The sequence below is a fragment of the Bradysia coprophila genome, unplaced genomic scaffold (assembly GCF_014529535.1).
Source record: "Bradysia coprophila strain Holo2 unplaced genomic scaffold, BU_Bcop_v1 contig_350, whole genome shotgun sequence".
NCBI lineage: Eukaryota > Metazoa > Arthropoda > Insecta > Diptera > Sciaridae > Bradysia > Bradysia coprophila.
Window position 1 is genome coordinate 9,021,219 of NW_023503608.1, and position 27,454 is coordinate 9,048,672.

At 32.5% G+C, this 27,454-nt stretch overlaps 1 protein-coding gene across 6 annotated transcripts in view; it reads left to right on the forward strand.

Moving 5' to 3' along the window:
• LOC119080701 (ankyrin repeat domain-containing protein SOWAHB) overlaps window positions 1-27,454 on the forward strand; it is an 86,826-nt gene that overhangs the window by 48,347 nt on the left and 11,025 nt on the right. For 5 of the 6 annotated variants that reach the window (XR_005088368.1, XR_005088369.1, XM_037189156.1 and 2 more), the window contains exons 5-9: window positions 5,625-5,636; window positions 17,137-17,142; window positions 21,446-21,535; window positions 21,654-21,659; window positions 27,259-27,331. Coding sequence is in view for 4 of the 6 variants with exons in the window: in XM_037189156.1 (XP_037045051.1) it covers window positions 5,625-5,636; window positions 17,137-17,142; window positions 21,446-21,535; window positions 21,654-21,659; window positions 27,259-27,331 (187 nt within the window). In the remaining 2 variants the exon portion in view is untranslated. Of the gene's footprint in view, window positions 1-5,624; window positions 5,637-15,975; window positions 15,979-17,136; window positions 17,143-21,445; window positions 21,536-21,653; window positions 21,660-27,258; window positions 27,332-27,454 lie in introns of all 6 variants that reach the window. The other variant, XM_037189158.1, reaches the window with a different exon arrangement.

Here is a 27,454-nt window from a genome sequence, read left to right on the forward strand (position 1 = left end):
GCATTGGGAACGGTCAATAATTTGCGATACTTTGTATGGCCAAAAAAAGTCTTTACAATATTTTTGGATTCGTAAAATTGTTATCCAAATTATTGTCTTTCAAACTTTGATTTTACCTACCACTTCTTAATAAACCCAAGTATTCAATCGATTTCCTTTTTCGTGGTTGAATTGGTCTTTGGTATTAGGTTCTGAAGGTATAAATTGCTTTATCTTTAAGAAAGTGCAAGAATACCAGAATATAATGATTTTTAGTCTATTACTTCTTTTGCTCCAAGTATCTCCTTGTTTTAGATACAAAATCTTTTACTTCATTTGCTAGTGCATCCTATTACATGCGTTTACCGAAAATCCATCGCTCATTTTAGTCGTTCTTGTCGATAGCGGATGATAAGCCGTTCAGTTTTCCCGATAAGCCGTTTCAGTTTGTCCGTCTCAGTTTTTACTAGAATTCTTTGCTCTTCGTTTCTATCATGAAATCCTAAAGAAAAAAATCACATAATTTGCATGCATCGTGCATCAAGCCAAGCTGCTAATTTCTATTTCTACGTCAAGAGTCTAAGCTTTTCTAAAAGTCAACGGCTGTCTGGCAACGGGGATATGCCGCAGAGTTTCGAATATAATCTGTTTCTGTACCTTATACAAAGTCGATTGTGTTCACTGTTCGGAAGACGTTTTTTTCCCTTCTAATGCATGGCGTATAAATGTGAACTTGTATGTTTTATTTTTAACTGCATTACTTTTGCATAACACTTCTCTTGCTCTGTGATAATGTGTATGGAAAAAACGAAGAAAAACATAAAAAGCAAATATCACACATACCTACCATGCATACGCGTATAATACAGTTTAGCCTAAGTTATGTGTTGTAGCTGAATGAAAAGGCTTTAAAAAGTCTATAACACACATTGTTATTCACCATATAAAAATAGTTTGTCGTCCATTCTTTTAAGTTCTCCTTGAGTGCATTTACTTGTTTCATGGACCTTCCAACACAGCATGTATTTAAGGGTGAAACAAGGCCGAAGTATTTCCATCGTTTGAATATTATCATGGTTAAAATAAAAAGAAAAATCTCCTCGTATTATTTAGTTACGAGAATGAAATACACAAAACAAAACAAAAAGTTATAATAATGTCTTGCACGATATTGTCCATTAACATAAAAATGATTCGGCCTGAAAATTCCATTCCATTTGTTACTCTATGTGACAACAGTTTTCTAATCAATCGGAGTTTTCTTTTCCAAGTCACACTACTTATTTAGACCTAAACTTCATTTATGCTTGAATCGTACTCACGTGTTACAGTGTTACGCTTGAAAGGAAACCGATTAAATTGACGATTTTACCGACATGAATTCTTGACCGAAAAAAATTCGTGTTGTTTGTCCGCAGGATCACGTCATGTTATAGCAACACTTTCGATTACTTCATATCATGTGTACCTCGTGGCGAAAGTTTACTTATATTTGATGAAATGTAACAGAGATTTACTGATAAGATTTTGTTTTTTTTAAACTTATTTGACTAAAAACAAGAAATTATGTATGTACATATTTGGTTGTAGTAATGAGCGTGTTCGCACGGACATGTTTAATTATTACTATATCAGATATATGTCACACACATGTACCGTAGCTGGATGTTTATGTAATTTCAAACGTAAAAACAACATTGAGTCTCTGTTGTGAATATTGTCAACAAAACAACAGTTGTTTTTGAGTCGAAAATATTTATGAAACTTGAAATCTTTGATAACATCCCCGAGGTTCTGCACACATAAAAATTTAGTTAAACTCTTCTGACTCACAATGTTCGTCGATCTTAATACAAAAATTACATTATTAATCCGAAAATCAAGCCATTTAGTTAAGCTAACTTAATTTCAGTCGATGCCCCTGAAAAATATCTTAACAAATATTTTTCTCATGTTCAAATCTTCGTAAAAAAATCATGTGAACAACTGCTGTTCGCAGCATAAATTCACACAACTACCTCATCGAATCGTTTTATCATTAAACGTAAATTACCAAAGGTCTTCATACAATTACAACATAAAACAAATGAATCGTTTAGATCGATTTAGATGCTCTTACTTTTTTAATTTCTTAAAATTGCACATGAGTGCAGCAATATCATGAAATTTTATTATTAAAGTAATGACTTTTGTATATTAGAGATGGTTACCGGTATACATACAAACGATCAGTCAGATATATAGCTACCGCAAAATCCGTCGGTCCATTTAATAACAAAGCCCCAATAATCGATCAGTATTTTATAATGAAAACCTCAATCAGACGTGACTCCTTAAATTACGAAAAAGAAAAGAAAAAAAACCGTTCAAATCAAATATAAAAACCTTGTAGTACCCCGTTTATATTGATATGATTATTAATTTTATTTATTAATGTTTAGGTTGGCTCTGAATACCGTCGTCGTCGTTCTATACACATAATATATTTATAAAATCTCACTCAGAGGTGAGATCCGCATGTTAGTCAACATTCATTATTGATTGAGTATGCCATCAACATGATCATCAGTTTAATGATTGTAATTTATGAATGAATTGATTTATCGATTTTTAAATTATGGGAATCGGATAGGCTATATTTTGTTAGGGCCTTTTTTTCGGTAACATTAAATTTGCCGGTCGGCACGGCTCACGTGAGTGGGATGAATTGGTTGCATGTTACAGCACGCATGTAATTAGGAGTTTGATGGAAATGGATGCAGTGGAAGTATTAGCTTAGTTTGTGAGAGATTTTTCCGCGATTTTTCTGGAATTTTAGACCGCCCCCTCCCCCCTTGTCCGCACTTTTCCACTACACAAATGTATGGCGGTCACACTTTGGCGAACCCCCCCTCACCCCCATAGTGCGGACGTCCTTTATGGATGGCCCCTTATCTACTGAGTCAGTACTGACACATGAACTGCCTGGTCCTTTATCAAGCCAAGTTAGGTCACTCCTACATTTACATTAGCATAGTCGACATGAATATCACCAGTTTTGTTATCAAATATTTTACTTCTTTTCAACTAAGCATTTTTTAAACAATCTTGTACTTCAGATGTTAACAGTGTTTAACTAAAAGAACGAAATGTCGTTATCGTCGCTGTCAATAGTAGATGGTTGGTTTCTTATTCTCTCATCAGATTTGAATCAACTATGCAATTCTACCAAAACCTCTCATTATAGCGATTGTTGCAAGTTGCTATTGTTGAGCAAATACTGATACAGCACAGTGAACAAAGTATTTTATCATTATTCGCTGTAAAAGTGCGCCAGCCAGATAAATGTAATGTTGTTTTATTGTACAGAACGGGTCTCGGTATTGCAAATTATTATTTTGTTATATATTTTCTATATGCTGAACAGCCCTGCCATGTTTTAATTGCTTTATTATAATGCCATTTTAATAATAATGCAAATTATATAAACATTATAAAAACCGCTATCACGTAACCACGATATATTTATTATGATAATCTTTTAAACATTATGAAAGTTTATGAACTCACGCAAACATCAGATTAAGACGAGACCGCCTTTATCAGGGAGCTGTCGAACTAGCAAGAGGAGGAGTTTATTTCTCATGTTGATTTTGTTTGTTGTACGTTGTTTTTTTTCATGCATTAAATACTCAACATCCAATATTACTATTTAATGATCGTCCTATGAAATAAAAAGTAAACAAACAGAAATGGTTGGTTCGGTTAAATAGCATAAAGTATAGTCTGTGATCGCTCTGATGTCTGACATTGGCTATATAGGAGAAGAACAAAAAAAAACGCCAATTAATGTTCGGTATGAAAATGTATAAATCTGATGTCTGATGAGTATTGATGTTATATAGTTTCTGATATATTCTAATAACATTTCCCAGGCAATGCATTCCTTATTGAAAGTTATGCATTGATGTCAACAATTAACATGCATTATGCATAAAGTTTGTTATCACGTTTCATCGATACACCACGATATGATATGTCTATAGCCAATAAGAAAATACTTAATCTTGTTTATAATAAATTTTTTGTTGCCGTTTGTTTGTTGTTTGTTTTTTGAAGCGAATAAGCCAACTGGCGCTGAGGATATTTTTTTCTTAAATAAAAAATTGTGGCGATTTCGTTGTGGCAAACATGGTGAGGAGCATATCGTGAGCTCATCTTTTATCAATATCAATAACTTCATATGGATTTATTGCAATTATAAAGCGTGAACGAGAACATTGATAATTCTCTTCGGATTTAATGTTGCATAAATTAATTTATTCAATTTATTGATGTTTTTTTTAACTTAAAAAAGAAACTGTTGGACACGGTTCAAATGCAAGCCTGCGTAGGATGAAATCAAGAAAATATTAAAGCTAATTTAAATTGAAGTATTACTTTGATGTTTTCGAAAGCTATGAGAAAGAAGAAAAAACGGAGAAGCAAGAGAATCAGAACATCTCCATCGGTTGTTTCTTCGTTAATTTGTGTTTAAAAAAAAGTTCGTGGAATAGAAAAAGAATCGTTGCGACAATGGAATATCATTGTCAAACTTCATTGATCTGTAACTAATTACAAGTAACTTAGTTGATTTAACGGCTGACCTTTGATCCAAGGTGGTATTAGGTCAAAAAATACCACAAATTATTGAATTTAAAAACGAAAATCATCTCATTCCGTTGTATGAATTGAATTCGATAAAACTAATTCTGAAAATCAAATCGCTGCGATTGTTCCACGCTTCACTTTCACGCTCGTCACAAATACGATAATGTCTTAATCGAAATTGCAGTATGCAAATTAAAGTTTCTATGACGCACCATAAAACGATACGGTTTATTTACAATCGTTTAGGCCTTTTGCGGACATTCAGCCGGCTTGCTAAGAAATGCAGAAAGTCAATTTCAATTTTTATTATGCGGTTCGAACCATGACCGACCGATATGTTAACCAACTTTTATTGCGAATGCTATTGATACGGTAATTTGTAACGTCACGTGTAGAGAAATTACAATAGAGTGTGGACTTTTCGCAATTTCATTTTCATTTGATGCATCTATGGTGGTTTCACAATTTTTAAGTACAGTCAACGTCAGTGAAGTTTGGACATCAATTTGTTTCATATGTTTTTCAGCTGGTTCACTCGTAAGTGCGTATACAGGTGAAACGAACGCACACCCGTGGTATAGACAAAACCGTATAAAGTCGTATGAGTAGTTTTCTTTGTATGAGTGGATCAGCTGAAAAATCATGTTGTAAATTCACTGACGCTTCCTGTAGTTTTCTCAAAGAGTGGTCTCAAGATTCTTGCTGTTCGCAATTTCATTGTACGTTTGCAATGAGTTGTTTTTTTTTATCATTGTTTTTGTAACATTCCGAGGAAGTCTTATCATTTGTACAAGAAACATAAACTTGTTGTATTCTGAAATGCTTAGACATTACAAGATAATGCAAAGTTTTAATCATTCGACCGTCCAATTTTTTTTTAATTATTTGCTGTGATTTTTCATCCCAATCCTCAAAAACTGATGTTGATCTCAACAATTACAATTTTGTTCACGTAGTTAATTGAAATTAGCATACATTTCACATAAATTAATTTTTTGTTTTCTTCTTTTTTCCAGGATCTCACTACGGTAAGAGTTTTATGGTGTCATATATTTTACGATCTTCTGTGTACACTGCAATAACACTCACCTGCAACATGTGGTATTTATGCATTATAAATTGACATTAACTAAAATCATGTACTTGGTATTATTATGAATTGAAATGATATCATAACAAGACTTCGTTTAAGCCATCATATTACTGTAATCGTATTTTACGATACAAGAACAGAAATTGAAAACAAAGTAAAAAATTGTGGAAATGTCGATCGAAATGAAGTACAAATAAAACCTTTCAACGAGTCTGCGATGCGTAACTGGCGAGGTAACAGGTATCAGTTTACCAATGGAACTGCAGCGACAACAAAAAATATATTACACTGACATCATCTTGTCTGTAATTTAGCGCGTGTATATTTTTTTGTAAACAAAAACTATAAGAAATTCTTCGATAATCAACTTAAATTACTAATATTAACGTATTGGCGATACCATCATCATCAACCCATTCCGTGCTCTCGTTACAATTGCACGTACTCGTTACCCATACCACACACATGGAACATATATTTTGCTCACTTTTTGCAATTTATTTAGTAACATTTAAAAATCCGTACACGACTTAATAACATTTTTTGTCGCTAAATATGTATACTAGCTCTATCATGTGCTTTTTTCTGTTTTTAGTCAACTTTTAAAATAATTTCCCAAAAGTATAAGAATTGTGTTTTCCGATAAATACAGTAAAAAACACAAAATTGACTTAACTGTAAGACTTTAGCCCGTTTATCACTTAAAATCTCTTACAACCGTGCTCCCTCAATCATAGTTCCATGTTATATTGCAATTGTTGTCATTTTAGGTGATAATTTCATTCCAATTTACAATGTGGAATCTTCACGTTTACACCTAATCGTTTTTTTTTTAGCGTCAACGACACGTAATACATGAGACCAAGGAAACACCTTATAATGCAAATTAAAATTAATAATTCCTCATTTCTGGCATAAGAAATTATTCTGACACGCAATCGTTGGCAGATGTAATTTTTTATTCGTTTTTGATCAATTTATAAAATTATCTTCTTCCTTGTACTTTGACAAAAGCAGTCCCTCCGACAAAATGAAATTTATTTATGTTTCGACCGCGATTGTTTTGTTTCAAAATATTGAGTGGAAAAGTGGCGAAGTCGTTGAATTCTTTTGAAAGGTGATCAAACAAGCTGTACCGTGTCATAAATTATTTGATCAACAGATTGTTCAAAGAGGTCAAAGAAAAATGTGGGTGGACACTGGACAGTGCTATTTTGACGTCAAATTTTAAATGAAATTGCTGGTTTTTATGCGGGAAATTGATGTGGTAAACGCAATCATTGAACGAACTGCTTATCAATGTACATACTCGTACCCTTTGTTAATCAACAGTCTAAACATAAATCACCACCAAAACCCAAAATTATCTCTAATTACTATTACTATTACTGCTGCTGTTATATTGGCTCTTTTCACATTTCCAACTTTAAACAATGAAAATCGTGTTCCGATATAATAATTAAATCTGTTACTTCGTTTGATTAAAGTAAAGTCTCATATTTGCCTCACTCAAAATCTTTTACTTCATTTGTCCTAACAAATAGTTTGATATAAAAAACCGAAGCTAGAGTCCACCACTTATTTTTGTCGACGATGTCGACATCAGATGACTCCAGGACAAATGCTGCACTATATTCCATTTTTGTGCTGCCACCAATAGACTATGCACTGAGATGACTAGTCGGTTCTAAAATATATTTTGATACTTGATAGTTTGTTCCAAGGACATACGAATTGACAACTGTCGAATTTCATCCATAGCGACACAACCTAATCAACATTTGTATGTCAAATCGCATATGTTATGTTGCTGTGAATGAAATCGTTGCCTTTCGTGTTGTGTCAAAGTTCTGGTTCAGCCAGCACATCTGTAAACGATTCGTATGAAGCGTTCTATTGGCCACGGTAATCTTCAATAATTACGACTAATCGGGAGCAGATTTTTGAAGTCGTTGAAAGCTACTGACTTCTGATGTTCTCAAGCGTCTTGATCTTTTGAAGTGTCTCTAGAGTATCTATAAAAATTGTCCTATACATAATTGCGGTCCTTTGTGATAAAACATAAAGTAACACTTCACTTGTAGTTTATGTGTGACTTCTTCCTATACACAACTTTTTATTTGACGGTCCATTTGACTTTTTTCGTTTTCAATTCATACCTTTTACAACAAAAAGTGTAACATATAAATTAGGTCTTATTTATCACAAGCTGATTATTCACTTAATTCGAAATAAAATTACAGACAAAAGAGAAATGATCAAAAGAAACCACCTTTCCTTCATTCATATCACTTACATCGAAAGTAATATACTTCCAGCAAACTCACATCATTGCATTAATGTTAATAATTATTCACAAAATTAATTCATTTCTCGTTAGCCCGGTTCGACCTGTCATTAAGTCCGAATGTTTGTTTTGACAATGATGATGGTTCAAGAATTATTTTATTATAATAATTTCCGAACGTATACATTTTGCCTTACCCTGCTATTATCACATATGAATACATTTTTTTTCGTTTCATTCATTCATTTATTAACCATTTTCAGGGTGTATATTATTAATTTTAATGTGATGTATCTCTGGCTTCCTTAAACGACTCAATTCAAAATGTAAAGTGCACCACCATTTCATTAAATGTATTTTCATGATACACTAAATACTCCCGTTGTTTTCGCTTTCAAAAAAATATATTTTTAACGTACACCCATCAGTGAGGTTTTCTTTCTCTGATTATCTCAACGAGCTTTTAATTGTACTGCATTTGAAGTTATAACTTGAACAGAAAACCACGGTGTAGTTTTCCATGTGGTTGCGCATGTAAAGGAGGAAGATATCATGTCAGATAACGTGAATTTAACAATGATAAATGACTCTAATGTTACCCTTTTTATTGTAAGTAACGTAAAAAGTGTTTTATTCAGTTTATTTGTTTATTTTTTGCTTTTTTAAGTCAAACAAGCATAATTGAAAGATTATTTATACATTTGTCGCCAGGTAGAATTGATGTTAAATTGTTGATATTATCCACCATTAGCTAACAAGGTTAAAGTTGCGAATTTCAATTAATACACTTTATGCAATGAATCACTCAAAATGAAAGACGGAGTCAATATTTAAGAATTTCCTAAAGAATTGATCAGGGTATCTGTGAATTACGGTATTATCTGTTAATTTTCTTGTCAATAATGTTTGGTACAAAATCTTTTACTTCATTTGTTTCAACATACTCTTTTTAGTATGCTAATAAGGTAATACCTTATTGAGGGATGAGCTGGAGATTAGTGTCGTCTATCGTCTTAGCTACAGAATACATCTTCAATAAATCTGGTTGACCAAATTAATCCAAGTGGTTCAAACATCTTTCCCATACTTCAGTATCAAACGTGCATGGAAATAATGCGGTATACTGGTAACGTAGTTCTCTAGAATTTTTTCGCAAAGAATTGGTCACCGAGAAATCGAGTTACCAGGAAATGTTTGGACCGAGAGGTCATAATTATGTTTACCGGGAAATTTTGAATTTTCGAAAGAAAACATGATTTCCATGCACGGCGTCAAATTTAGTCGTCGTTCCGCGGCCTGCTGGACCATAACATATCATATCTTCCGGCTTGAATTACTTTAGGTAGTTCTCTAATAGGCCAGAAGGGATAATCCAACTTAAAAAACGCTGTGTTACATGATGCGACCTGATACTGTAAAAGTTGTAATTTTTTAACTTATGCAATTTGAAGGATAGCACAAGACAGGATGACGCTTACTTTGGTGTCTGAAGCCTCACTTGACATTTTTTCTTCTAGCAACTGAGTCTAGGTAGAACCCAAAAATGACACTTAGTTTTACGCTAACTTTTCGGTTATCTTTTACCTCTATTTCTTGTTATGTAAACAAGAGTTGGTAACTTGTAACTAATTTGTACTGTTGAAAAGTCTAATGCAAATTTTACCGAATCGGGTTTATTTTTTGAACTAAATGAATAGTTTTGCTGTTAACTCAAATGTGTTCGATGCAGAGAAAAGATTGTCCCTCCTGATAGTGACTAACAACATGTCAACCATAAAAATTAACTTGTAGTTACAAAAATTCCTCTACCAATTAAATAAAATAGCCCCATTTCTAACATGAATACCTTAAATTATATGGCACCTATTATTATTGATTTAAAAAAAAAAGTTTGTATTGCACCCAACCAAACACCCAACAGAAACCATCCCACCTTATTAACCATACGAATTCAAAACACACATGAAACCAGAGTTACAGTGTAAAATTCCCTCAATTTTTTTTCTTCTTTGAAACATGAATGCGTGTTAGATTATCAGACTTACTAAGTGCATGATTATATGTCATTTTCGTGCATGTTGCAAGTTGTTCTAACATATGTTTTTTCATAAATTTCATTTAAATTTTTTATTTTTTTTTCTTCTTTCCATACTTATCGTGTTATTATCAACATACAAAACTGCTTTGGACTCACTTGGTTGAATTTGCGCCGGGAAAATGGAACGAATACAAAAATTGTCATCATCATCGTTTCAAATACATAAATACACCTTCATATCTGTATGGGTCCGCTTTGACAATAATTGGTACTTAAATTATGATAATGGTCGACTTCTATATGCTCTGGGATAACGAAAAAAATAACCACACTCTGGTGATTCGATGACAACGGCAAACAATGGGACGTAATTTATGAATTAAAGGGCGTAAGTATTTTTATATTTTTTATAGTTTTAGCATGTAATTAAGTAGAATTTGGTCAAATTATCAATATAATATCTGGTTTAGAAGTGCTAAACAATGTAGAGAGAATCGGTGATTGTATCTACATACCGTTTTGGGTTTTGATATCCGGACTCTACTTGCTACTGGCACTTTCGTGCGATTAGGTTAGTTTTTTCGTCAGCTAGCTACAAGAGGATTTTTAGTTAGGGTTCAGTACAATTAGACGATCTATCGAAATAGTGTATTATTCTCATATGTGGTGGGGATAGAGGTTTACCGAGATTTCACCACATAGAAAAAAATAATGCTTTATTGCATAAGAGAAAAAGAGGAAACTGATTTAGCTGAATGACAAGGGGAACTTCACGAGTTAATAATGCCGAGTATATTACCCTAGGGTAATAATATTGAGGGAAAAAATCGCTCGTATGCAGTAATATATATTACACACTTGTCACGAAGAAATCGAGGCTTGCCGAGACTGATAGTGACAAGTGTGTACTCTATTTTATCAAATAAGCCAAAACGAGACAACAACATAGAACTGAAGTGTAATTTTTCAATTATTCTTCTAGTTAAGTAATTTTGACATTGACATCCGAACAACGCGCGTACGTGATAAATATCTATAAATGGCCCAATCTTCATAATGCTAACACTAGTCCATTTGAGGTGTTTGATTCTAACGTAGATACATCAAATTATTTCCTAAAAGTTGATCATCTTCTTAAGACTGTCGCCTCGGCCTGATGCATTCCTTTCGTCAGATCAACAGTGCTGTAAATCAAGATGGATTTTGACTGATTCTGTCGCGCCGTAGAACAAACTCGCACGGACTAATTATTTTTTTTTAAGTGTCTAGCGTTGCTTTTCATGTTTAGAACGGGTTCACATTCAGAAACTTAACAGCAACCATGAATTTCTAACTTCCAAATTCAAAAAAGTTTCCTGAATTCTTTTTCAGCTGAGCATATATATCGTTGCATATTTTAACCAACTTACTAAAAATGCGCTTATATTTTGATAAGCTGTCAAAGTAACACGTTTCAAACATTGTATAAAACATGAAAATTACTAAAAACTTGTTAATATTCATAAAATAAATTATGACGAAAAAAATGCCACATTTATATATGTATATCACTCTCTCTATAGTTTTATGTTTATTCAACATTTTAGATTAGGATCTGAAATTAAAACGTACATGGAAACATCTTGTCCTCCTTGTATGTTATTATCGGTTGAAGTATTTGCATAATTTTTATTCAGTGCAATTCATTAAGATAAAACTAGATTACTCTACCATAATGGGTGTCTGTTGACTCGACACCAATTATGTGGGGGTAATTAATTCTTCTCTAAGAATGGACTCATCCGAAATTCGGTCGTTGAGGTAGTTTTAAATGTTTCTAATTTTTGTTACCCATGACTCTCTAAATTTGTTGGCAGCACTAAAACACAGCTCGAAAATAATGAATTCCTCCATCCTCCTGACATAGACTTTTCAAACTTTGAACGCAAGAGACAATAGTGTTCGGTCTTACTCTTCGTAAGTACTATCATTAAGTTTGTTATATTAAAGGACAGAGTTCATTGTGTACTTTTATTGGGGTTGTTGAATATCAATAACTGTCCAGTAAACGGTGTTGTTATTTTGGCGAGTGGAGGACCAGCGGTGAATCCCATGATGAAAACCTAATCTTTATCTTTGAGGATAAAAAGTTTTTCAATTCAATTCAATTCATTATTCATCAAAAAAACCTCTTTAGTTTACAACAAAATAACAATTTTATGAGGTTCAGCCTTTCAAGGGCTTTACAGCAGTTAAATAAATGTCTAAGTGATAGATCGAGTAGCTAGACGCTCTTCAGGTCGCGGAGGGAAAATGATGGGAAAACCTTCATTTGAAGGTGGCCAAGTGGCTCTACAATATTGTTCCACATTCACACACTCTACTGGTCATGTGCGACAACAGTAACGCGTATACTCGTCATGTGCAAAGACGCTAGATCGTCTACTGGTCGTGTGCAAAGACACTAACTCGAATGTTGTTAGGTCAAGGTCAATGTTGTCGATAACGATAACAGAGAAGAGTAGGAACATTTATCGTACTGTGCGGTTCGTACCCAAAGCACAAGAATAGTTAAATAGCAATGATTTTGGAGTGATTGTTGGTCTGTTAAACAACACAATACTGTGTCAATTTACCAAAAACGAAATTGATGAATTAAACAGGTTGACTGGAAAAATGCAGTCTTTTTCTGTAATAAATTCATACTTGTTTTCTGAAATGACCAGATAACATTTAAATAAGAGAAAGGTCGTACAAAAATCTTTTAATTTAATATATCAAAAACAAAGGAATGCACAGCGCGCGCGCCCAGCAGACATCGTTATTTTATTAAAATAATTTTTTTCGAAACAAAATTAAATATAACTCGCATTTAATATGGACACAAACGATGTGCACTGTGCAGTCAACGTTTCAGTCATAATCTTTTTTTAAAGAATTGATAAAATTTAAATTATATTTCTTCAAGACTGCAGGTGGCTGTACAAAAGGTATTCCGGAACCCCTACGATTTAAAGTGACATGTCCTCCTAAATGGATTTGAATATTATTACGATTTTTAATGAGAGAAAGGGATTTATATGGAAAAATTATGAATTATTAATATTTTCAAGATGATTTATTTACAGAATAAAAAATTTTGTTTTTTGGGTGCTTCACTTTAGTCAGTAAATAATTATATCCCATTGTAACAACGTGATGAACAAATCACAACTTGTATTTCAAATTACATCAGTAGACTTAAAATTCGTCTTAAAAAAATTCTAAAATTTCGGTACCATCCTAACATTTCTACCGTTTTCAAACCCACGAAACATATACCTAAGGGTTCCCAAGACTTCCGTCGCGTCTTCATTTGTAAGGTTTTTCTGGGCGCCATTCAACGACATACAGCACAAGCAAAAAAAAGAGAACAACAACAAACAAAATCGCTTCTCTATACCACATTTTCCGATGTTTCGTTCTGATAATTTCATATATTGGTACCTCTTATTTGTTTCAAATAAGGTCAGAAATAAATTGGCCTGATAATCGTATGGATAGTGAATATTTTATGTGAAATTGAGACGTTGGTCTTTGCATTGGTGCAGAATGGTTGAGAGTATGCACATTGGAGGAAGAAGTGTATTTTGTGTATATTTTCACTTCTTTGGATTAATTGAAAAAATCCCATGTCCCCATGCAACCACATAAAGGCGAATGATATTATTATTTTCTGTGTACAATATCGTGCAGAGATATTAAAAGGTATAAGAAGGAAGAAATTATGTCCTCATACGAAAGGTACAAATTTTCGTTTTGGGTCGATCGTAAATTTCAATTTCTTTTACAAGAAAAAAAAATACTTGTTTTGTTTGTCGTTTTGATGGCTGCACAAATTGGAGATGAATGCAAATGATAAGAATTGTTGGTATTGGCATTAGACTATAAAGTGTACATATTATTGACCTGTCTGGTATGTTTGTAATCGGATAAGATTTATGTGTTGTACAATGTATATTTTCATAGATAACATTGTCCGATATGTTGGCTAGTCTACCTCTGGTTTAGAGTTCGTGTGTATCAATGAATTATATGTTTACGGTTCAGAGAAGTAATTCTAAAACTATTTTTCTGATGTGGTCGTACAAAAAAAAAGTTAAGAAAATATTGATACATCGCTGGATTGAGCTTTGTAGGTTTCTTCCCTCGAACTTAGCTTGTGTTAGTTGTTATAAAGCTGAACGAACTGGATCTATGGTATGTCGATTCTGTACCTTAGATTTTATTGCTGTTAGCGCACATAACCCTGAAATATTCTAATTTCTAAAAATAGAAAATATTTTTCCATGACTGACTGATACTCAAATGATTGACAACCCGGCTTGACTTTTATCGAAGATTCAACGAACCGAACCAAACAATTTTACATAATCTTGTAAACATCTCAATACTTCGTCTTACTTTATCCTTAAATAAACAAAAAAATTAAAACGAATCGAATGAAACAACTGCAACCTCGACACTGCGACCCATATCATCAATGTCTTTAAAACCATAAAAGTTATGATGCATTTGTCCGTGCACGTATACACGCTAAAATGTTTGTGCATGAAAATGATTACAATATTAATTTCATTGCGTGATATTTATCGACAGGTGCTGCATCAAATTGTGTATAACCTGTCGATCTGCCACCAGCATTTTTGATCCGTCTATCCATTTTCGACTGTAATGTTTTTGATGTATTGCGCTCAATTCGATAAACAAGACGCGAGCGGTGTATTTTCGCATGAGCCTGCAGAATATGGTTATAGAACTACCGTTGTGCAGTTCGATGTAGTTTAAGATTTGACTGTTCGCCAACCGGTATTCGTAGAATTGTAAGTGTTGGTTGTTTAAAAGCAATTTTTAATGCCTTAAACGGTTACTATCAGACGCTGGTTTGTCGAATAAAATTGTCTAGAAGTAAGGTGAAATATGAATTTTCAGCTGTTGGTTTCGGGATCATCATAATTATAGCCACAAATTTTCGATCGGTTCCTTTGTTGAAGGCTTTTACATAATAATAATCATCGTCTTTTAGATCGTTTGATTTTGAAATTTCAGTGAAAATATTAGAGTTAATGATCTTGAATCTCGTATGCTTTCGATTTCATTTTCTTAGGGATTTTGCATGCAAGTATCGAGATATTTTACGAACACAATGCGTTGTAGCAATATATTGAGATTCGTAACCACCATTTAAGTAAATCCTTAGCGTAACAGGAACAGATTTTGTTGTGGTTAAGTGCGTTTAAACTTTGCTTTTTTTGAAAACTTTGTCTGAAGCAGACTCTTACGTAGTCGCAGGGTGAGACTGTAAGCAGAACAGCTATTTCTATCGACAATGTGTTTAAGCTGTAATCGCAATTACTCCGCTTAGCTCTCCGTTTACTTGTTAACAATGGGAAGTGATAGGAGCTTCCATTGTTCGTTCGTAAACGAAGAGCTAAACGGACTAAGTGCGTGGACACAATTATTATTACTCTCACTTACATACCGTTGAAGTCGATGTGAAATTGTGCATTTTAATGACAGTAATTGCTACGATGAGCGTCATCCCTAATTTGCGCAACGTGTTACCCAAATAGTTATTGACTCACACGTTCGTTAACAAAGAGTAAAGCAAAAATAAATTAGAATATCGATGTAGAGTGTAGCCTTTCAGAAACGACAAATGCTTTGTAATTGTTAAATCTGTTACTTCGTTCGTTGTTGTCATTGTCGATGACAGGTGAATTGAAAGCAATCGAAAAAAAAGTAGAATTTGCGACTTTGTTTGTTTTTACATTTTCGTCTTTTTTTGTTTTATATTTTTGAAGGGAAAGGTTTATATTTTGCAATAATATCTTGTATGCACTTCTAATTAAACTTTTTTCTAAATTTCTTTTCATATTCATCTCCGCACAACAACAACATCAACGCCTAAAAATCTAATCAAACCTGCAGTATGTAAGTATATTTGAAATAATTTTCGTAAAGTTTGTTTACTTTTTGTTTCAACAATTTTTTTTTCTTTATAAAACATTTTTTGAAATTGTATTTTTATTTTTATAAAATATTTATATTCTTTGCGTTCCCATCGAATTCGATTTATATCTTCTTCGATTTCTTATATCGCTGCTGTGAATTTTCTTCTTTTTTCTTTTCGTTTGAAATTTATTCTTTCAAGAACCGTATTCATGTGGTATAAGATTTTTGCAGCCTCATCAAACATGTATATATAAATATACAGGATAGGGTATACATATATGTTATACCGACCTATGTGTGTGCATAAGCAAATATAACACTGAACATTATATGCGTCTGATTTTGCTTTTCGCAATCTTTCGTTTTGATAATAAATTGCTTGTAGATACAAAACTTGATAACGCTTTGAAAGCTGCAACACAATCTCGTAGGTTTTATTTTATTAAGTGTAACCCATACGCTCCACGAGAACAACAACAACAAAAAAAAAACTTAAATTTTTTATGCTTTTAATGTTATTTGATTATCGTCAAGGAAATAAATTTTATTTTGCATTTGATTAATATTAAATATCCGTAATTATAGCGATTTACGAAAATGTATGTGCTGTAAAAGGAGGTAATTTGTTTTTGTAATATTTCTTAATATGCGTTGCCTTTGCAATAACTATCACTATGGTCAAAGATATTTATTATACCCACAAAACAAGTGATAAAGAATTCAATTTTTAAATTGAAATCAATTGATCGGGGGTTGGGTATAATTCGAATGCCGTTCTGGCATTTTTTAGCTCTTACATACATTTAATCTAAATGGGCAAAACTGGCGATGCAAGCGTATTTTGAATGTATGCGATATTCTCATAAACGACATTAAGTTAGTTATGCAAATTTATGATCATTTAGTTCACTGAATAGTAAATCCTTTCTTAACCTTTAAATATACACCGCAGCAAAAAATAACAATGATTCCGTTTGGTTAACCAAGAATCCCAAGAATTTTCGGTGCGAATTATTTTATAGTCGCTCACGAATTATAAAGTAGCAGATTTCCTTCCATGTCTGTACACATTTATACATTTCTGTATTGTTCACATACTTTCGTACTCACACACAAATTCAACATCCTTATTTATAGGGCGATGTTCGTATTACAAAAGTAGCACTTATTTGTTCATCGACAAACTATAAATTTTACATCGTTTGCTACTTTGCATATATGGGAACATAATATATTGTCTTTTTGTTTTCGAAATGGTTTAGTTTTTGAACAAATTATTTTGTGTTCGAAATGGAATGGAACATCGTACGGCATCCAGCATTCAATAGAAACTTTTATCAATGGAACTTTCTTATTGATAACAAAAGTTAATCGTCAAATAAATGTTCAGCGAATATTGTTCCATTGATGCGGTTTCCTGAGTGTTACCTAGTCATTTTGCTCAAGTATACACGAGAGAAATATTTGCCACAATTTTTGCTCTAAGTTCTTGATATTTCTCTGAACGTAGAACGTTATATATTCCACGGTATCGAGTGTTGCTTTTAATTGCTTCACATTTATTAGCGATAGCAACATCCATATTTATAGTGAACAACGAAAACATGATGTGCTGAAAGCCAATTATGATCCTAGTGACTGCACAAATTCGTATTCAATTTTATAATTAGAAAATTGTAACAACAATTAATGTTAACAAAAAATCTGTGTGGTTAAATTTACATTCTATTAAATAAGTACACATACTTATGACTTTACGCTCGAGTTGCTCTATAAACAACAACATTACTGTACATCACCATCACAATATAGTTACTGCGAAGGTACTTAGAAATTGTGCACTGTCAGCAGTAATAAGTGTGCGTGTAACATTAGCCTTATTAATTGTTCAATTGTCTACTTTACCTTTGGTTACTGTTCAAGGTATCCTTTATAATTACGCATCCATCATCAGGATAGATTGTTTTCCCTTGACAATTTCTCTAATCGCTGCAAGGACATATTCTCGTAAGGGTCGTGAAATGGAAAATTTCACGAAAATAGGCACTGCCTGACTGACACTCCTTTAGGCATTCACTCTGTGTTTCCGTGACCTTGGAATCCTAGTTCGTTAATACTCGCTTCTGAACTGATGATGCTACAAAAACTTTGGGCTTCTTATGGTTAGTGAGAAATTTGAGCTCTCTAACACCTTTTAACATTACAAGTCACCCACGAGAGGGGTGGCTAAATGTAGAAGAACCTTTTTTATTCCGAGAATAATCCAAGTCTACTTAAAAAATAACTCGGAAAATTCTTTGAAAAAAATCCGCAAATTCACTTACAAATTAGTAAAGACAAAATCCCAAAAATCTTCAGAAAAGGCGGGGTTTTTCAAGAAAACCTTTCACTCTTATTAATGAATATCTTTACCCACTTCTGTTCCTTTAATATATTTTCTCAGTGCAGTGTCGTACATGTCATTCTACCTTCACTAGTCGAATTGATAATCATCATTTTCTAGACTTTGTTGAAAGAAGTAGAGATGGTCACCTTCCTTATTTATCACGGTTTTTTTCAAGACTTATCTTATTACAACGCAACCGAGAATGTGTATGACTTAATTGAAATGGATTGTCACACGTCAGACAATGCAAACGATTTGCTCTCACCACAACGCCAGTGTATATTGTGTGTAAAGTGAAAATAATTTAATTGTATCTATAAATGAAGTAATTACATAGTCTGATTTGATTTAGTTTCTCATTGCATGTTTAATGTGGTGCGCACATCACGTACGTTTTTTTCTCTAACAGGACTAACGAATTTTTTTTTCGTATTTTGTTTTAGTTTCATTCATACATTTATATGCTAAAGTCTGGTAGTTTTATAATAAGCGTGATATTATCATAATCATGATGCAAAAAATATTATTGAATGGTTTTATGCTATTTTCATTAGCATCAAATGCGTTTTGTTGCGTGATGAAAATTTTACTGTACTTTTTTTCATTTTTATATAATTATTTGAGGTTGTTGGTGCTTGTTATTAGATTTATGGAACTTTCAATGTCTGGCTGAATGTACTTTTATAATGTTCGTACATACAACATTCTTTATTAAAACTTTACATTTTCGTATACTCTTTTATCGTGTACCTAGGAGGCAACAACTTTGCCATTGAATTTTACCGGAGAGTTCAACCAACTTTTGTAAATGTTAGATTCCGTTGAGGGAAAAATTACAAATTAAAGAAACTTTTAGGATGCTGTAGCATACGCTGGTGGGGTTTAGGTTTTTTGATTTTTCACCAAGTTCTAGAGAACTGGAAATAGCCCGTACGTTTCTAATAAGCTGTTGGTTAAGTTTTTCCAATCCATTTGTTAATATTCACTTCACACTGCGTCACCTTTTTATTCTTGAGCTAAACATTTCAGTAATTTAGTATAAATGGCAACAATTTCAGCCACTTAAATAGATATCCAATGGTCATTATCCATTTATAAATCAGTCTATTGAAAATTACTCGACTCTAAATGCCCTTCTAAATCAATACCTTGCTGTGATAAACATGATTTTAATCTGAAATCGTGTGACCCAAACATGTGACGGTCATATACTAAAATATTATTATATTCCCATTCCATGGCCCAATAATAGCCAATATCTAAATTAACTTGGTCCGTATTTTTCTACATTTCGGTATTATTATCGGTGCCGTGCATTGTCCGTTTCACACATTCAATTAGAGGGAAATAGTACCACGAAATTCCAAACCCAATACTCAACAAGCTGCATGATATTCCAACAATATAATAGTTGGATAGACATATCTATATACATACATTCAATGCATTAATAATTAGTTCGCGTTATGGCTAAACGAAAATGCACGTTATCATTAATATCAGCCCCCAATTAACATATCATTACTAAAATGATAACAATCTCCTTTTTAAGCGAATGGATATTGATTCGTATATAATATGGAATGCTACTGAAACGCCAAACAATCCGAATGCATTATGTGAATAATAAATTGAAATGGCCAGTGGTCGTTTCATTCTTTCCTCGTCATTTCTTTGTTTCCTTCGCTTTGATCTGAAATCAGGTAGTATTCCTATTGTAGGAAGTTGTGGTACCAAGTGGGCCAAAGATTTGCTCAGTTTGACGCAGAGTCGCATCAGGAGGGTGGTATGAGCGATTGTGGAACAATACGGGCTGAATCGGCACCTGAATAAGTTGCTTTCGTAAACCTCGAGATGTTCTTGCGACCTAGAAGAAGAAACGGCACACATTTAATATGCCACAAATTTCTTCAACTAAGGCGCAGGATACTGGGGGACTATGAGGTGTTTCATCCAGAAATTGTTGAAATAAGACCTGACGTGTTCCTAGCGATGTTCCTAGCGGCAACATGAAGACTACTATGATTTCCTTAGTGTCAACCGATCTGTGTTTCGTAATCTTTGTTGATCGTCCCAAACTAATAAATCTAAACAATCTATTGTAGGACGACACGATGAGAACGCTGTATTATATGTTAAACCAGCCTCTTTTTGTTAATATCGCAGAAGTTAGTGCGTTTTGCATTGAACAAAAAGCATTTTATATTCGCTCTGCCTGTCAGCTCTTCAGAAGATTTGACAGAAGAGACACCAAAATCTCGGCAAATTGCAAAATGACAAGTTTGGTATTTGAAGTTGGTAAAATTGAAAATCGAAATAGTTCGGACAAGTGGGTTGAGAAAATTTCGATTAATTAAAGATATGATTTACTGATGTTCGATCCTCGAATTTAGTGGAATGATCCAACAGAGCGGTAATATACACAAAAGTCCCATGCAAATTTCTGTAATATTCATAAAAATTTCTCGTAATCATACATTTCAAAAAATCAATTCTTTTTGAACGAAACTACAAGACTTATTTTACTTGTAGTTTTCAGTTCGAAATGTCAATCCATGATTGTAAAAAATGATCTAAATAATTTTTTTAATTGCCTCGGTAGTCACAGTATAACGAGCATTTTACATTTTTTTTTGTTGTTGTTACAACGATATCATTTTTGATAGTTAGACGAAATTCACTTTCAACACCTACGACAAATTCTAAATTGTTAGCTTTCGGTTACTTAATAAACCGATTTTTTTTTATTTAAGTTCATTAAATTTATGACCCACGCGAGTTCCATTGTATTCATATCGTTTCGATATTTTTCAAAAAAGAAAATATCCGAAAAAAAATAAAATAAATTTAAATATACCCGACACGGCAAACAAAAAATTTATATTTTACAAGAAACTCGTGCCGCCTTTAAATTGTTATTAAAACATTTATTGCATTTTAAGTAAATAATTAAAGAAAATATTCTCGTTTAGATTTTTAGTTGTAAAATTATGTGATCGAAATTGTAAATCAACTTAACCAATTTTTTATTATTAATTTTCTATTTACTCAATTCGACAGACTGCGCTTCATTGGGCCGCCAAACATGGAAATGAGGATGTAGTCAAGTTGATTGCTGGAACTCATCGAGCAGATGTCAATTCAAGAACGGTTTGTGTTAAACTGACAATAATAATGCATCTCGATCATCAATTAATTTACACATTTTTTTTAAATTAATCTTTTCAATCGACTCCGTAATACCATGGTGTCCAATGTCAACGAGCAGAATGGGGTAAGAAAACATGTTATTACAATAATGACTTGCATTGAAATTTTATTATTCCTTCTTAACTTCTCCTAATTAAATTTAATACTTGCGTTAATACATTGCAAACGTTCATGAACTGATTGTGGCCCAGTGCAATTTACGTAAATTTTTCGTTTTTATCACAGCGTATCTTTGGCTAACTAACTTTAATTGCAAACGATAAATTTAACTGTAAGAACATAGGTCAAGGTAAATTTAGACTAAAAACACAAGTTATCCAAGAAATTAACGATAAAGCCATTTACTAGGCCCCACATTGTGATATTCATAAATACATTTTCTTGTCGGTTCTGCTCATTTCTTTACGTGCTTTATGCTGTACAATATTTGTAAAATATATTTTGTGGTCGGTTTTTACTCCCGTTTAGAAATATTGTGAAACATTAACAAGTTTATTAACTGACTGTACCTTTGTGTAAATGCTACAATGTGTTTCGCCGTTGTCTGAGTGACATTGATAATCTTTTCGAGTCATCACCTTTATGTTTAATTCAAAATAAAATGATAATGGTCATGGGAACCTTATTTTTTTTTTACTTCATTAAAATGATAAAAATATATAAAAAAAAAAAACAAATTAGTCTGGCACTGTTTTATCGCCACCATCCAATGCTAATTCGTGTGATCAACTTGTAGTCTGTCTTGTTATTGGGCGAATAATTTAACTGGTCAAGTTTCAATAAAATTTTACCAATCGCACAAAATGTTCCTTCTATCGAACAAAAAAACAAAAAGATATATGAGGTTAAGAAACACTCGAAGGTATAGCTTTTTCAATCCTCAACATTCGAGTGTACCACATCATATATTTTTTAAGTCTTTAGATAATTTTGATTGAAAGATTCTTTTTAAACTCCGGAATTAACACATCCCAGTCTTATAGAAACAAGCGTATTGCGTCACAACAATTAAATCTGTTCCTTCTTTTGTTTAAAGAATCGCGTTGTGTTTGATACAAAATCCCTTACTTCATTTGTTTTACCCATAGAGGTAGCCCTTGGTTTTTACTTATATTTTGCTATATAAGACATTTCTACATGCCGATCTTATCGATTATTTTGTAATCGTTGTCAATAACAGATGACTTGCCAAATATGCAAGGTAAACTGCTAGGATCCCTTACGCTGTAACTCCAACAAATTACAACCAATTTTCGTACATTTTTTTTCCTTCGATTAGTGTCATGTCATCAATATCATTCATTTGATGCGTCACACGACTCTCTAACATTTAAAACAACCACTCTACAATTGAAACAAACTTTGTTCACCATGTCAACTCACACATTTCGTCCTGCCGACCGACGCTCCGTCTTTCAAATTGACCAAGTAAGTCTCATTTTTCCATTTCCCACCTCCCCACAGTCATAACTTAACTAATGTTTTTCCCGACCAAGTTTTCTCCACGTTTCAGACCATTCTTTTGTTACTCTTCTCTTCACTTCAACCGCCACCAAAAGGTGGTCATTTTTCCCATTTCGACTGTAAAATCATTACTCACAAACAGACAAACTAACGTCTCGTCATTATTTATACTGCTATGGAGTTACCTCATTACCTAAATAGTAACTCCCTTCAGAGTTACGAACCATCTAGTATTACCACTGCCACCACTACCACCACTAATGATGTCTGGGGATACGCATAACAGTTCTTTGAAATTCTGTTACTGACTCCACGCAAGTTATAAGCCTTTGAGAGTAATGTATTACTAGTCAGTCACTTATATGTATATATCCTGAAGACTTACGGATATGCTCAAGAGATATGAATTCTTTATAGATCTTACGTATACCAACCGTTAACACAATTGTTTCAGTCTAACTTCTAAATTGAAATAAAAACTCTCAATCGGAAGGAACAACCCGTTAGTGTTGTCCGATGTTTAGCTAATAACATTTGTTTTGTCTAACATTTCCGTCATGACACCATTATATGTTATCCATTCGAACGACTTTTATACATAAACTAGCTCGCATCACATAGTGTCCATTGTCCAATACATGCACTTTATTTATGTACGTTCAACAGAATTGAACTTCATTTATTAAAAATAAAATACAAAAAAAAAATCCTGAACTCAAAGAGAGTTTATTGTCTGTTTACATGCAATTTTAAAATGCACTTTTTCATTTTGAATTTAAATTTTTATGAGATTTTTGTTGTATTACAAACTCAGTGAAATATTTATTGCACATTTTAATTGCTGCTACTTTTTTCGCGTTGTTTTTTTTTCTTTCTTTTTTTATTATTTTGTGAAAAGCTTTTTGTTTTTGATCCAACAAAATAAATGTTGATTTTTAAATCGTTTTTTTTTTATTCAAAATTCATTTTCATAGATATAATGGCGCAAAACGTAAATTGTCTGTTGTATGAAATGTAAAAGGTTTTTTTTTTAATTTCGTTAGGCAAAGGCAATTCTAAATACATTTTTGAATTGCACAAAAAGGTCATTACGTCCATTTATCTATTTATAGATACGAGCCAATTAAAGCGTATTGCAAACAATATTTCAATTTCGCATAAATTATGCAGCTGAAAATTTGTTTGAATCAAAAAGTTTTCGATACGCCGGTAACTTATTTCACAAATATTCGTCGTATTCACAAGGGTTAAATTTGAACCGAAATAAAAACTTTCTCTTTTTAACGTGCAAATGAAATTTATGTTTTAGACGACATCCATGTAATCTGGTTTATTTTTCCTTCTTCTTGATATCTACATTTTATATATTTCAAATAGAACATGTCGTTTCACAATGTATTTCCACATAATGGAAAGTACTCTCTATACATGACAACATATGTGCGTTCCATATACACCACTCTTGCCATATACGCAACTACTATATAATACTTTCTCGATTTGTAAAACACGCGATTTTATTAAATTTATTGAAAATAACGTAGACACATGTGATGTTTTTCATTGTTCCTGGAGAAAAACATGGAAAAACCAGATTTTTCAATAAAAGAAATATTTGAAAATTTTATGAAAATTTCCTTGTTTAGTTTTATGTGGAATATAAATTTATTACTATTTGGGGACCCAATTCATTGCGTTCGATGCCATTTCAATGTGTCATAAACTACTATACTGGTTTCCTAGTTAAATCACATTTAACTTTTGACGTACATTACACTAATCAGAATCAATATTTCGACAGTATTACAACACCACTTATCAATTAAATTAACGGTCTTGTCCGATGTAAAATTATAATTTCCATTAAAGATTTAAGGAACATTAGAATATCACTTCCTGTCGAATAGGAAATTGTTACTGCCGCTAGTGTTACGTAATTAAACATAATGCTGGATGGATGTCGATTATAATGATAGTGTATGTATGATACCATATATATGTATAAATAAACAAATGGATTTCTCTCCGAATGGTGGACGAGCATCGATGTGCTGAATAAATCAGGACGTCAATTATATGTGCCGGAGTGGAGTTATTTTGGTTCCGAATAGCGCTACATGACATTAAAGATTCCTTTTAACGGTTTGAAATTTTTATCGCACGAGAGAGGAGATGTACGACATGATACATTAATTTAACATTTATTAGCAACTATAAGCTTTGGAAATGTGTTTGTTAGTGTGTCTGGTTTGGGAAGTGTTACAAACCGAAATTTCGATTGAACATTCTTTCAATTAATTTTTCTTTCATGGATGTCTTTCAGTCTGACTTTTTGCTGTTCATTTTTCAGCTTCACAATAATTTAAAATATAAACAGAAACTGGGAATTTTTCTTCATTCTAAATTTTTTACAATTTTGCTAACGTCGTGTTTTATGAATTTTGTTGACAATTTTATTTAGGGAGATCCTATTTTTACTTAATTATACATTTTGTTCAACAACTAATTTAACATTTTAACAGTTTTGCTCTTAAAGAATTACTCTTCTGCTGAATGTTTTAGTAGTACATTAAATGGTTGCCAAGATTTTGGAAAGGTTAAACCGAAATTTTAAATGTTAGATATAGCTGTAAAATGTATCTTCTTTATGATTTAAAAAAAAAACATGCAAAAATTCCAAATAACAAAAAATAGGATGAAATATTCAACAGACTCTCCAACGTTCTAATTTTTACGATAAACTTGAAATCATGAACAACGGATAATTGCGAATTGGATGGAATTTGCAAGAAGAATGCTCTGAGGATTTTCTTGCAATATCAGGGTTTTTCAAGGTTTTATGTTTGTCGGGACATTTTTATGAGTTTCCAACAAATTTTAGTGAATTAAAATCTTTTTAAGATTTTTTATCCTTTCAGATAATGTTACTTTTTCTTGAAATTGCTTCTAGAGGATCTTCTACGTTTATCGCCAAGTAGAAACATTCAATAAAATTAATTTAATTTTCAAATTTCGTTGATGGCTCGATAAAGTACATAAAATTTCTCACAGACCACCCAAGTAAATACCGTCCTACTGTGCCAAATATCTATAAATTTCAGTCCTCACATGCAAAGTCTTAAAAGACACGTAGTGTCTTATTTCTATAATTCCTCAAAAAGCCACAATCATACATATCTTAACATACCTTTCTAGAGGTAACTATAATATAGAAATTTTTGATAGAAATGTTTACAATTAGTCAACTACTTCCATATCTTCCAAAACACTTTTAAACGTATTCTGAGAAGTGGAGGCCGAATAATTAAGTCTATAGTCGTGCGCCTCTTCTTGTAAGAAGGCATGTAGAAACGTTTGGAATCATCGACTTCATTAAATGCTTTTAAAATCACATAACATGATGAAAGTTTTAGTGTAGAGTAAACGGATTTTACATATTGCCACTCAGCTTCTTTGCAACACTTCCGTAAACACATCACACAATTCTTAAGCAATAAAATTACGCTCTTTTCAATAGTGTACAAATGCAACAATGTAAAATTGTATCGTTACGCTACATCAACTTCTCGACAGTTTTTATTTTTCATCCACTTTTCAAAATCACCCCTCCTCGAAAGATGTTTCCCGTAAATCGTGTTATTAAATCAAAGTTTTTTTTTACATTACGCTACCTACACTTGCATCGCTTGCATTGTATTTGGTGAACATATTTTTTCTTCGGTAAATTTATTAGTTACAATTTTGTCAACCCTCTCTTAAAAAATTCTGAAGACTTGTCAATCATAAATTTTAAAATAAAAATTGAAAATTTAACGCACGACATAAATGTATAAAATGTGCGATTCGATTCGCATGGGACTGTGAGCAATTATAGTAGTTTTTCGGATTGTTCAATTTTTCTGTTATTGAAAAGGGTTTCGGTTGCAGGATTTCTTTTCAATAAGGACCACATTGTACCACATTTATTCGATGAACGCATGAATTTTGTACACTTAATTAATGGAACAAGTTTATGTTTAATTGCAATTAAATAATGTCAGACCACAACAAAATAGCATAATAATTAAGACCTCCGCTAACATTTAAATACTTTCATTATTAAATGCTCGACAATCCGCTGATCCAACATAATTTTACATAAATTTTTATGATATCAATTTTTATTTTCTCTCTTGTTTTTACGTACATTTTATTTTCAGGGTTACACACCTTTGCACCTGGCCATGCAATTTGGAAAGGATAATATATTTGAATTGCTATGCAATGTTTACAGTGAGTATATTTCTTGCATAGAGTTTTTTTTTGTTACCCCATTTACTTACGACTTCTCGTTAAATAAATTGTAATGATAAATATACCTTTCTCGAATACATTGTAATGCTTCGTAATAACATA